Source organism: Dendrobium catenatum, unplaced genomic scaffold (assembly GCF_001605985.2).
Source record: "Dendrobium catenatum unplaced genomic scaffold, ASM160598v2 original_scaffold_85577, whole genome shotgun sequence".
In the NCBI taxonomy this organism is placed as follows: Eukaryota; Viridiplantae; Streptophyta; class Magnoliopsida; order Asparagales; family Orchidaceae; genus Dendrobium; species Dendrobium catenatum.
In genome coordinates, this window is record NW_021404018.1 from 1 (window position 1) to 12,962 (window position 12,962).

Here is a 12,962-nt window from a genome sequence, read left to right on the forward strand (position 1 = left end):
TCGTAACAAAAAATTTTTTATTATTTGAGTTTTTAGGAATTGCTCCCACGATCTATTTTCAGCCTTAATATAACGTTTTTCTTGCAATTGCCTCCCTAAAGTTTAAATTATTATGATCTTTAGCAATATTGGTTCGATCATAATTAAAACACATTGTGGTGAGATGATGTTATTGTTAGGAACGATGAACTAAAATACAAAGAAAAATTGTATATAGAATTTTTATTTTATTTATTAATTTCAATTCCAAAAATATCCTTACAATAAAATAGCAAAAGGAATTCATCAAGTAAAAGAGAAATGCGTCAAGGGGTTGCCCCTTTGAACCCGCGTCTTGACTGATCGTCAGGGTCGAACCCGCGTCAGCGGGGTGCTGACCCCTTGGACCCCAACATATTTGTAAAGCATACGACTACAAAATTTTCTTTAGTGCGCTATTGACCGTAGTTTTCTTGTAGTGAAACGAGCCGGATTCGAGGCAATATTAAATTTTACTTATAAGCTTATCCCACATGAAAAATTAAAGCTGGTTCTGCAGCAATTAATTAAGTGAACCTTTATTAAAATACTGTATTTTGTTGCATAGGTTATTTTTTTAAGTTTGTCTCTCTTTTTGCACACAGAGTCATTAAATTCGATTTCGGTCTATTTCTTAATATGAGTATATGATGTCAGCATGGAATAGCAAATAGGAGGTGTCACTATTCGGGTCAGCGAGGTCGAGTTCGGGTTGAACACCGAAAAATTAACCCGGTTCTAAACGGGTCCAACCACGAATCCGACCTGCTCGCGTTGCCGTGTTGACATGACCCAAATCCCGCCATTTTTGAAATATCCGTCGACGTATGGTGAGAGGGCAGGCCAGGCAGGCGGCAGGCACGTCTGACGCAGCGAGCCAGGCTACCGCTTCGGACCGCGCGACCTGCGGGTTTGCCGGTTTGCGCCTCGGACGCACCGCGAAGTTCCGCACGGTCCCACGCCACCGGCACAGACCCAATGGCCACAGGCGCATAGCGTTGCGCTTCGGGACCTTCAGGACCCCGCTCTTTGACTTCGGGACTCGGAGTCTTCGGGCGGCACGCGCAAGCACGCGAACAACGAACTCGGGTTTGACCGTTCACTAGGCAGGCAGGGGCCGGGCGGAGATTTTCGGGTGATTCATTCGGGGTTGTCGGGTCAAACCCGGAACCCGACCCGGTTTTTTAAACGGGTCAGTTTATTGAACCTAATCCCAACCGTTTCACAAACGGGTCGACCCGAACCGATTTGTTTCTAGGTCGGTCGGTCGCGGTCAAAATTGACACTAACCGAAGACAGAACATATAAAGCATTTATGCAATCAAACACGTTTCAGAAGGGTTAATCCATGTAATTGACGCAGGCAATGCAAAACCAGCTGTCATGATCTGTACATACAGCTCTAATAAAGAGCCAGGTGCTAATAAATATACAAAAGAACTGCGCGTGGATACAAGAACCAGCAGGATAATGCCAAGCAAATTTAAACATGCAAAAGTCATTAATTTTATGAGACAGGATTATTATGACTGTGGAGGTTGATCCCAGCTCTATGTCTGGAGGCAAATAAGGGTGGCAACACAGTTAGGGCAGTTATACCTTCGCTGGCATCTCTAAAAACGTCCCGCGAGTATGAACGTCGAGCAGTACAAGCAAAGGGGGCACATGGCGCATTTTAGTTGATCTCTGACGACGTTGCATCTGCCGACAGAATAATCTCTTCCAATTTTTATAGGAAGAGTATACAACATGTGTATTTCAATTAACTGAGGATTTTGTTTGGCACTATTTTCTGCCTTTTAAATCAGATTTTTCTGCTTTTTATGATCAGATACCATATGCCATTGAGTCAAACCGTCTACTCCCGATCACCTTTGTATTGCGACAGAATTGTAAAAGAGAAACACAGTTCATTCATGTTCTCACAGAAGAAACACCAAGGAAAACCTTAAACACACGATATAATAGCTCTATATTAGGGCTCCACCGTTTGGGCTCTCACTCCATTTTCCATAAGGCAGAAACAAAGCAGCATACAATTAGTGGGGTAAAACGGCCGAGTCGACGCTTCAGTTTTGCCCTTATCGAGCTGCGGCAATCGTTAGAAAGAAGAGCTGAACTCGACTCGAGCTCGAGATCGAGCTCTACAATCGAGTCGAACTCGAGCTCGTGTCACTGTTAAATCCGAGCTTCGAGCCGGGCTGAGCCAGCCAGTGCGGGAGATTTTAAATTTAGGCGGGATTTTTCAAAAAATTTTAAAATTAGGCGGGAACATTTTAAACTTAAAAGCGGGATTTTTAAACATTTAAGAGGAATTTTAAAAGCTTAAACAAAAAGTTTTATAAAAATATGAAATATTCACTTTTAATATAAATTTAGGGTGACTTGATTATTATTATTTTTAATATTTAAAAATTTAATAAATAAAATAATATTATTTTGAAAAAACATATTAATCTATTATATCGAGCCGGCTCACGGGCTTACACGAGCCAAAGCCGGCTCGAGCTCGAGCTCCGAGTCGTTACTAGAACGAGCTCGAACTCCGAGCTCCGAAGCTCGACGTGTGAGCTCGATAAGCTCGGCTCGCGAGCTGTAACGCCAGTCCGGGGGCTCGAGCCCCTCCCGAGCAGCGAGCTCCGCGGCCACTCACACCCGCCTACCGCTACCGCCCTCCCGCGCCCCGGGGGCAATATGCTCGAGCCACCCCCACGAGACCCAGCCCAGACCTCCCCGCCGGTTACAGGGAGCATGGACTAGTTAAGCACCGACCGCACGGTCGGCTAAACATAGATTCAAGACTCAGGTTTGCGTCGTTAGTTGGAGTCTGATTGTGTTGAATATCGGGTTGCATATTGACAAAAGATCTTCAATTTGGTGATGCTAGCTAAGAGGAGCGTGGCTGGGGGGTCTTAAATCTATTGTGTCGTAGGTCTTGTGCTTTCATTTCACCAATCTGTATTTATACAAACATCTTGTTAGCTCCTTTGCAATAGTTTAACTGTCCGTTGACCCGATATCTCCTTTACAGTTAGATAACTCGTTGCCAATTTATGCACAACCTATCGAATGGACATTTCTACTTACTCAAGCGGCTTCTCAGAGTAGATCTTCTTAAAGCACATAGCAGCTTTTGGTCTTTCTTATTCAACCTACTGAATTATATTTTCAGGCCTTCTGTTGCTGATTCCGCATTGGCGGAGATCCAATAGAACCGTAAATCACCACTGGATATTGGCCATATCTTGGTCACAATTCTTCATTTCTTGGCGAGGTGTCAAAAGCAGAAAACGTGTTGCTCGTTCTTTCTACTGAGGCCGAGTACAGATCGTTGGCCAGGGCATCTGCGACTCGTTTGGTTACGGCGTCTTCTGGTTGAGTTTGGGTAGTTCTTTACAATGCCCTAACTTATTTTGTGATAATATGTTCAGCAATCGCATTAGCAAACAATCCTATTTATCCATGCGCGTACCAACACATCGAGAGTAATAGATTATCATTTCATTCTGGATTGGTTGAAGTCTAAAGATATCTCTATTCATTCATATAGTCCTACTTGATCAGCTGCAGAATATAGTTTACCAACCTTTAGCTATCCAAAGGTTTCAAGATATTAAAGACACAAGCTACACTCATTACTGAGACCGAAGTTATCATCTTGGGGGGGATGATAAGCGACTGATATGCTTTCATACTTATCCTGCTTAGCGTTTGTTGCAGGCCTACTCTGACTTGTCATACTATGCTTGTACCTTTTTAAATCCTTCACCCGTCTACTTTACAACTGCATTAATAAAACGGCTTAGGTTCAGTGAGTTGAATGATATATCTTGTAACAGGTTTCGTACAAGACCAGTCAAGAAAATACACCCCTGCTACCTATCTTCTCTTCGTGTTTTCTTACCCTTTCCTTGCAGGTTTCAAACAGCTAAGAAGCTCAGCTGATTCAAGATCAACAGATTTTTTTCAAATGTAGATTTTTATATTGAGATAATTAATTCGATTGATTTGTTATTATTTATGTTATTAGTAATAAATTTATAATCTATTAATAATATCTCATTATTATTGCTTGATAATGACACATTAAAACAATGTTTAAATTCAGATTATATTTTAATGAATTTTTGTTTGACAATATAACATAACAATAATTATATTAATATCCAATAGAATCAATCTGAATAATCACAAATCTCGATGCATATTTACACTAAAATTTTTTTTATGATTAAATTTAAGGATAATTTGTAATTAAATTTCAATAAATTTATATACTCAACTAAACATTTTGTTGGGCATAACATATTGATATAGAGAGAGTGTTATTGAATTTGAGCTAGCCCAAAATAAACGATTTGAATATAATTAGCAACTTTTGAAATATTAATTTGAGTATCAAAACTATTTCAAAATTTCAATGATTAATAATCTAAATTGACCTCATCGAAACCAAATATCGTTTAATTTCTAAACATAATATGAGCACTTTTAAAAGTACATATGATTGGTATAATATGGTTATGTGATCAATATAAGCTGTTCAATGATGTGTTTTGTGATTATGGCTATATTTATGAAGCATGCCACTAAAAAAATTTATAAATAAACTCCAACTCTTTACATGAAGAAGAGTCTTTGTTTAAATTGAGAAGAGTTAAAAGATTCTAATAATGACGGAGCACCATCGAACCATTGTCATTTGATAACAATAGTAGGATCTTCACCCTATGGCCATTGATGACCACTCCTAGAGTACAATCATTCAACCTATGTCGGCCCCGCTAGAATGAGTTATAAAGAGTACCAATGCTTTGCTTTGAATTTCTTGAGATATACATAAATTAATATCATAAAAAAATGGTGTTCTTCTCTTTCTTCATAGAGCTTTTATTATGTTACATAACAATAACAAGTGTTGAATTGTTATTAATTTTGAGTAAGAAAAGTTATGGGGTGTCAAAATTGGTTTTTGGCTTGGGCTCGGGTCTAACATGGAATTTATCTAGGTTCAAACGTGTTGAGTCGAATATGACCAGCCAAGTTATCGAGTGGACTCAACCTGACCCTCGAACTGAAATACAACCAGCGCGATCAGTTCGGGCAGGAGCGAGTGTGGGGTGCGGCGAAGGAACAGGCCCGTGAGGGGTGCGAGCACAGCCAGCGTTGGGGTGCAAGCCTAACCTGCACTGGGTGCAGGCGTCGGGTGAGCACCTAGCGCGACCTACGAACTATGTGGTCGCGGGTTTGGAATCATTATTGATTTTGAGTGTGAAAAGCTAATGGGTGTCAAAATGTGTTTTTCGGGTAGAACCCAGGACTTGAAATAGGTTTAAATGGTTAACCCAAACCCGACTCGCTTTTGTAACAGATCAGAAATTCAGACACGAACTTAACCCACTGGGTTATCAGGTTGATTTGACCCCGACCCACGAACTAGACCACAAACACCATCGGGTTTGGACACAAGTTGGTGTGGGGTGTTGCAGGGCTTGTGCGGGGTGCAGGTGTCGTGCGAGTGGATAGTGCCACGCGCTGCCTGCGCGTGGTGTGGGTGTTGGTCTGGTTGTGGAGTTCGTACATGAGTGCAATAGGCTCGCTACAGTGCCAGTGCAGATTGTGGAGCAATGCATGCATGCGTGACTCAAGAGCACGGCTTGCGTGCGGTGCGAGTCTAGGAGCGGAATCCGGATGCTAGCATGAGATCGCTATAAAGAGTGCAGGGGAGGTTTTCCGATCAACCCAGGTTAATTTCGGGTTAACCCGTACCCAACCGAACTGACAAACAGGTTGCCCATAACACATAATTTTTCAAGTCGGATCAAATATTGACACCCTAGACTTCTATTAAGATGTTGTTTGATTCACTAAACATAAATTTAAACTAAAAGAAGTAAATTGTAAAATAAATGCAATACATTCAAAATATATTTGGTTAAGTGTAAAATAAATGTAGGATAATAATAAAAGGAATTCATAATTCCTCTTTCCCAGTCCGCCACGGTACTTGCTATAAACTATCAAAAGCTGTTTAGACTTCTATCTTCTTCCCTATAAGTAACAGCAAGGAAGAAACTATGATAACTAACTAAAAAAGGACAAGCATAAGGAAAACAGACTCCTGTAGTAACAAACGAAAAGTGGAAAGTAGTAAGTGGAATAAAAAGCCAGTCATGTGCACATATCTGGCGGTCCGGTGTTCCCTGGCGTCATATACTAATAGTGCTCCGCATCATTAAGTTCAATCAAAGATGATTAATTAGCATTTCGCCCTTATTCTATACTATCTAAAAATCTACACTTCTATTATTTTTTATTCCCACTGAAACTAATAAAAATAATAAAAAAAAAATTCATAATTCCTCTTTCCCGTCCGTCACGGTACTTGCTATTTAAATTCTATATATTTAAAGCTTATCTTATGCATGGACGATACCAAGTTGGTGTTTCTTTTCCCCAAAGATAAGAGGAACATGGGTCATGGGCCATATATGATATAAAAATAGAAATAAAATTTTTAAGTAATTAGGGCCAAAGCCCATTTATTTTTATGTGATTATAAGTGTGGGTAAAAAAAAAAAAAGTAAAAAATACATGAAAGAAAAATAATGTAACGAAAAGCTAAGTAATAGTCCCAATTCAAAATAACCAAGGAGTTAACGTGCCTCTAATTATCATTAGAGATAACAACATTATATATTAAATTTAAGAAAAGAGTAAACTTTGAGTAGCTAACACTCTCCAATATTTATTTTTTATATTTATTTACATAATACTCAAATCTCTAAATTTTAACAAAAACATCAATAATAGTAAGTTATTTAAAATAAAGCATCTTTTTTTTTACATATGTTTTTAATATACTTTAAAATCAAAATGATATATAAATCAACATAAAAAATTCAAATATTAAATATATAAATATGTAAATCCCATTTAATGGATTTAACTATTTGTTTTCAATAATATATAAATACATCGAATAAACAGATTTGCAGAGGAACGTTGAAGTCCAGAGGGATCTCTCCTAATTCCACGCACCAGGAAACATGGAGGTTACCACTGCTGCCCACTCCATCCCCGCCAACGAGGAAGTTGAGATCGATATTTTTCCCTTCTTTCGTATGTACCGTAGCGGCCGCGTCGAGCGCTTTGGTGGCACCGACAAGGTTCCGCCGTCCCTTGACCCTGCCACCGGCGTTGACTCCAAGGATGTCATCATCGATCCCTCAACCGGCGTCTTCGCCCGCCTCTACCTCCCACCCACAGCCAACGATGGAGGTAAGCTTCCCATCCTCTTTTATATCCACGGCGGCGGCTTCTGCATCGAGTCCGCCGCCTCCCCCGTCTATCACCGGCACCTCAACGACCTCTCCTCCCTAACCCCCCTCATCGCCGTCTCCGTCGACTACCGCCTCGCTCCCGAACACCGCCTCCCTGCCGCCTACGATGATTCATGGACCGCCTTTCGCTGGGTTTTCTCTCGGGCCGATCCGTGGCTTGCCCAGCACGGCGACTTCGGGCGGGTATTCGTCGCTGGCGATAGTGCCGGAGGCAACATCGCCCACCACATCGCGCTTCGGGCGGCCGCAGAGGGGCTAGCCATCAAAGGGTTGGCTTTGATCCACCCTTACTTTGGGGGGTCTGTGCCGGTGGGCTCCGAATCTGCTGACTCTGGTCGGATGTGGAAGTTCATTTTCCCGGATACAGAAGGGCTTGATGACCCAAGGAGGAACCCGGTGGCCGAAGGCGCGCCGAGCCTTGCGGCTCTGGGGTGCGAGCGAGTTCTGGTAAGCGTGGCGGAGAAGGATTTCTTAAGAGAGAGAGGACTTATTTATTACGAGAAGCTAAAGGAGAGTGGGTGGCGAGGGGAGGTGGAGTTCGTTGAGACGCCGGAGGCAAACCATGTTTTCCACCTCTCAAATCCCGAAACCGAGCAGGCAAAGAACAAGATTAAGCTTTTGACTGATTTCTTCAAAAAAGATTAGCTCTGCTTATCAAAGCTATTATCTTGATCCTGCTGCCTGATATCTTTCTTGTGCTTGGAGTTATTATTCGTATATCTTAACATATCTTGTATTCAGATCTTGTTGCTTTACTCTGTAACCGCGTGGCTTGATTTCTTGTTATCAGGAGAACATGGCGCCTATATTTTTTAGGTTTTCATGAAAGCGCCTCATTATTCTCCGTCTTTGGTTGCTTGCCTGCTGCAAGAAATTCCCGCACTTCATGAAAGAGCCTATATATATATTGTGTTAGGTTCAGGAAGGTGAGTTTTTATGATTATTTGTAAATTAGCATTTAGCAGGGTTAATTTGGTCATTATTTTCTATCGATTAACGTATTATTATTGATCTAAATTTTGGCCTTTTTAAATTTTAATTATGATATACTATTTTGGTTTAGTAATATAGGGGGTTTCTAATTAATTAGTAAGGCAAATGCTAAGTATTTATGTAATATTAACATTTTGTTGTTGCACTCATGTTTTTTGCACTGGTTGTCTATGACATTTTTTTCTTTGACAAATGATCGAGCTTCAACATTTTAGTTTATATGCATTTTGGATTTTCTTTTCTGCTTGTTCTTTCATTCAAAATTTATTTTTGTTTGAAATTAATAAAAATGAGCTTAATCTCTTTATTTAACACACACACACACACACACACACATATATATATATATATATATTATCTTTCATTTTTTTAATAGATGATAAATTTAACTAGGGATGTTAATGAATCGAGTCCAATATGAGTAACTCCTAGTTTGAGCTTGATAAATTAAAAATAAGATAATTTCTAAATATGTTTTTTTTTACATTTTATACTTAAAATTCTAAATATTAATATTATTGCGTCCTGAAATATTCGCGGTGGTATAGAAATATAAAGTTTAGCGCTTAGCCTTATACAAAAATTTAGCACACAAACAAATAAGAAAGAAGGGTGTACCATTCATAAGAGACAACAAAGTTTTTACAAGTAAATCTCTAGAAAGGGAAAAAAATCACGCGGTCATGCCTAATCAAAATGATTCCACTAGTGGTGTTGGTTAATTACTAATAATGCCCTTCCTTGGAGGAGGGTGTTGGCTCAAAGTAACAAATACATATTATATAGAGTAGATTATAAAGTTCAAGAATGACATTATAACTGCTCTCAAGAGGTATTGTCTTGCTTGCTTGGTTGGTAAGGTCATTATCGGATGATGATGGTTAGAAGTATCATAGTTGGCAAGTGACGAAGGCTGGAAGGATCATAGGCGAACAAAGGTGGTCGGAGGGTCCGTAGTCGGTAGGTGACGGAGGATGGAAGGACCATAGTTGGATGACGATGGTCGGAGAGATTGCATAGTTTAGGAAATTAACTGAATGCCGACGGTCTAGCTGTCGCTTTTAACTGGAGGTTAGACCACCAATAACAAATGAATTAGCATAAAAAAATTTTAGCAGTCGGATGACAGCCATACAAACCATTGGTATGCTCTTACCATCACGTCTTTATGCGGCGGTTTAGCCGCCATTTTTAAGTAACTTATTTCTAGCGGTCATAACCATCAAAAATTTCACCGGGAAGTGCCCTAAAACTATACTCCCGGAAACACCGGCAATTTTACCACCGGTAACCACTGGCGGTTAACCTGCGGTCATTGTGCCGACAAATACCAATGTTTTCTTGCGATTTTGGAAACATTAATTTTCGGCTGTTATAGCCGCCGGAAAACCGCCAGGAAATATCATCAGTTTCAATTTCTTATAAGGTTTATTCCGCTAGAAACTTGGTATGTTCCGTCGAAAATTATCGTCGGTAATAAACGATTTTCCTGTAGTCGAAGTTGGCGGGCGATAGAGGTTAGAAGGAATATAGTCGAGCGATGGTGGTTGGAGAGACCTTAGTCGGTTCATGACAGAGATCGAAAGGATTGTAATTGAGAGACGGGGTTAAGAGAGTTTTTAGTCTGCGAACGATGAAGGTTGGAAATACCGTAGCTGGACTACGGTTGTCGGAGGGACCATAGTAGAATGGAGATGGTGGTTAGAGGAAGGCTTAATAACTGCCATACAGGTTCGAAGGCGATGGTTTGAAGGAGATTCTTCAGCGGCCGCCTAGTGGCACAGATTCGTTGATGGTGGTGTTATGGTGGAGCTCCAAGATTCCTTAGGCTTCTGAGCTTTTATCTTCTTCCTTTTCTTTCCTCCTCCCCCATATGAAGAATTAGAGGTCTATTTATTATTTTTTGGCAGTGACATGCCTAACAAATATGAAAAAGATCAAGGGCATGTTAGGAGTGCTCCATTGGACGACTCATAATGATCCCTATGATCATGAAGAATTTATCAAGCATTTAGATGCCCTAGAGAAGTCAAAATTAAGAGATCTTGGACTTGTTGGATTCGTCTCTTGTCGAGCCACTCGATTTGAGTATAAGAATGCCATATTTGAATACCATATGCTCATCCAATAAATGATTTGAATCTTTCAAGAGTTCTTTGATCCTTTTTTTTATCTCATTTGGGCTCGAATTGGATTGAATTTGGTTTTATTGGGGCCGTCTATCTGAGATTATTGGTTTGACTATAAGTTTGCCGAAATCAAAGTTCTTATGATCATGAAATTAATTTTTGATGTTCCAATACGTACAAATATGCATCAAGATTTGCTCCCGATCAAGACAATTTTTGGTGACGTATCAAATAGAATTTTAAATATATTTCATATTAATATTTTTATAAATAAAATAGCTTATGAGCTAATTAGTTAAGTCATAATTATCTTACTTAAACTTTTTCGTTAACACATCTAGCTCGGCTCACGACTTATGAAATCAAGTTAATTCAAACCAACATACAAATAGACTTGTTGACACCCCTAAATCTAACCAATTATGTGTCAACTATATCTTTTTTGGGAACATTTAGTCCAATTGTGACAAATTCATACATATCATGCACTTAAAATTAAAACCCAAGATCTCTTAATTGATAGTTAAAATTGACACAACATATTAAGATGAGATGTGTTGTGCCAGTTATTTTTTAAGTGACATTTAGGTCGATTAAGACAAACTGATATACATATCATATAACATAAGATTCAAACTCCAAACCTTTTAGTTGATAATTAAAGCTCCTAATAGATCAATATGAGCTGTATTTTACTATATTATGTGAATTGTATATTGCAAAATATCATTATTTATGCAGCTATTTTAATGGAAAGCTTTAACTATAAGGGGTTTTTACATACCTAACACTTAAAACTACTCTATTTACTTATCTAACACCCAAACTCCACTATTTACTATTATACTATCTAAAAGCCTTTGCCCTCATCAAAATTACCACTCTGTAACCTCCCGTCACATATCTTACCCTGTCTGTTGTTGTGCCATCTCTGATTCCCTTCCACCTCCTTCAAACTCCCCGTCGCCGCAGATACCACCATCTAAATTCCCCAATGGACGACCAAACATTCCTCCAAGCCGCCACCGCCGACTCTAGCCATCTGATGGATCCTATCATGAAGAGCGGCGGCAATAACGAGATTAAGCTGAACGAATAGAAAAAGGAATCGAAGACGACGCAAGCAGCTGAATACAAAGAATCTTGAAGCTCATAACGATAGTCTCTTAAAAAAAAAAAGATCATTTGTCGGTTTCTCTTCTTTCATAATTATCATTGGTCATCACCTCTCCATGGTTGCAGTTAGAATTTATGGGAGATTTTAAACTCAACACGCTACCAGATGAACTCTAATCGTATGAAAACTGGCTCGTGAATGCACAATTCAACCCAGAATTCATGTAGAACAAAATCACTAACATTTTTTTTAGGAAGGAGAAAGGTACTCTCATACAGAAAACTTAAATGAAAGAGACTAACAACTTATCAAACAAATCAAAACCTTTCTCCCACCTTTGTTCTTCAATATCAGGAAATAAGAAATTGCTCAGCAAACTAGTCTCTAAAAACCTTGAGAATGTCACGAAGCACGACAATGCCTTCAAGGCCATAGTCCTCCTCAATTACCCAAACATAACCTACTATGTGCGCCAAAGCCTGCACCATGAAGGCCACCAACGAGCTTCCCGGATGGCAAACAATGGCATTCTCCAACCTCCGACCCATCCTCGAAGAATAGCTCCCTAACCTCCTCAATTGCCTCGACCACTTCCTTATCTCCCCTTCCTCGTCAAAAGAAGACGAAGTCGAGGATGAAAATACCGGCCGTGAAACAACATCCATTAGCTCAACCATCTCATGCATCCCCTTCTTCTTTAATAATGATTTCAAGGCCCAAACTGCGGTGTCAGGTGGTGAGGTGCACCAGTCAATGTAGGCCATGAAATCGACGGCGGAGAGAACGATGAGGGGGAACTCGTCGAAGCCGGTGAGGGTGGAAGGGGAGATCTCACCAATGAGCTTGCGGTCGTCAGTAACCTGCGAGTGTGGCGGAAAGGAACACGAGAATAAAGCAGACGAGAGAATTCATCCACTAGAAGATGCCATGGAAGCGATGCAGGCGTTTTGGAAAAACAGGGTCGGGGTGAGATATGTGACAGGAGGTTACGGAGTGGTAATTTTGATGAGGGCAAAGGCTTTTAGATGGTATAATAGTAAATAGTGAAGTTTAGGTGTTAGATAAGTAAATAGAATAGTTTTAAGTGTTAGGTATGTAAAAACCCCTAACTATAAATTAAGAGATGCAAAATTTGTGATAGGCCTAAATGTCTCACAAAAAATATCATTCTCTGCTGGGGCAAATTTTTAAAAGGATCAAGTTTAAAAAAAGAATGAAGAGAAGGAGCATAATATAATTTTAATTTAGAAAGGAGCAAAAACGCACTGCAAAATCACGTTTTGATAGAAAACGCAAAAAAAAAAATTGCGTTTTAACAGAAAACATGAACAGTAATTGCGTTTTCTGTTAAAACTCAATTTT

At 39.7% G+C, this 12,962-nt stretch overlaps 2 protein-coding genes across 2 annotated transcripts; one reads left to right on the plus strand and one right to left on the minus strand.

Moving 5' to 3' along the window:
- The first annotated feature begins 7,014 nt into the window (after positions 1-7,014).
- On the plus strand, positions 7,015-8,529 carry LOC110094935 (probable carboxylesterase 2). Its single transcript, XM_020820281.2, has one exon. The coding sequence runs from the start codon at positions 7,068-7,070 to the stop codon at positions 8,004-8,006; it is 939 nt and encodes a 312-aa protein (XP_020675940.1). The 5' UTR covers positions 7,015-7,067; the 3' UTR covers positions 8,007-8,529.
- A 2,936-nt stretch (positions 8,530-11,465) lies between these two features.
- On the minus strand, positions 11,466-12,460 carry LOC110094934 (CBS domain-containing protein CBSX5-like; the record flags this gene model as incomplete). The annotated part of the gene is made up of 2 exons (XM_020820280.2): positions 11,466-11,610; positions 11,979-12,460. Coding segments are annotated over 2 exons (627 nt in total), but the record flags the coding sequence as incomplete, so codon positions are not given.
- Between the last annotated feature and the right edge of the window lie 502 nt (positions 12,461-12,962).

What these genes read in the sequence shown, in the direction of transcription:
- LOC110094935 (XM_020820281.2), top strand. Translation starts at nt 7,068, where the DNA reads ATGGAGGTTACCACTGCTGCCCACTCCATCCCCGCCAACGAGGAAGTT.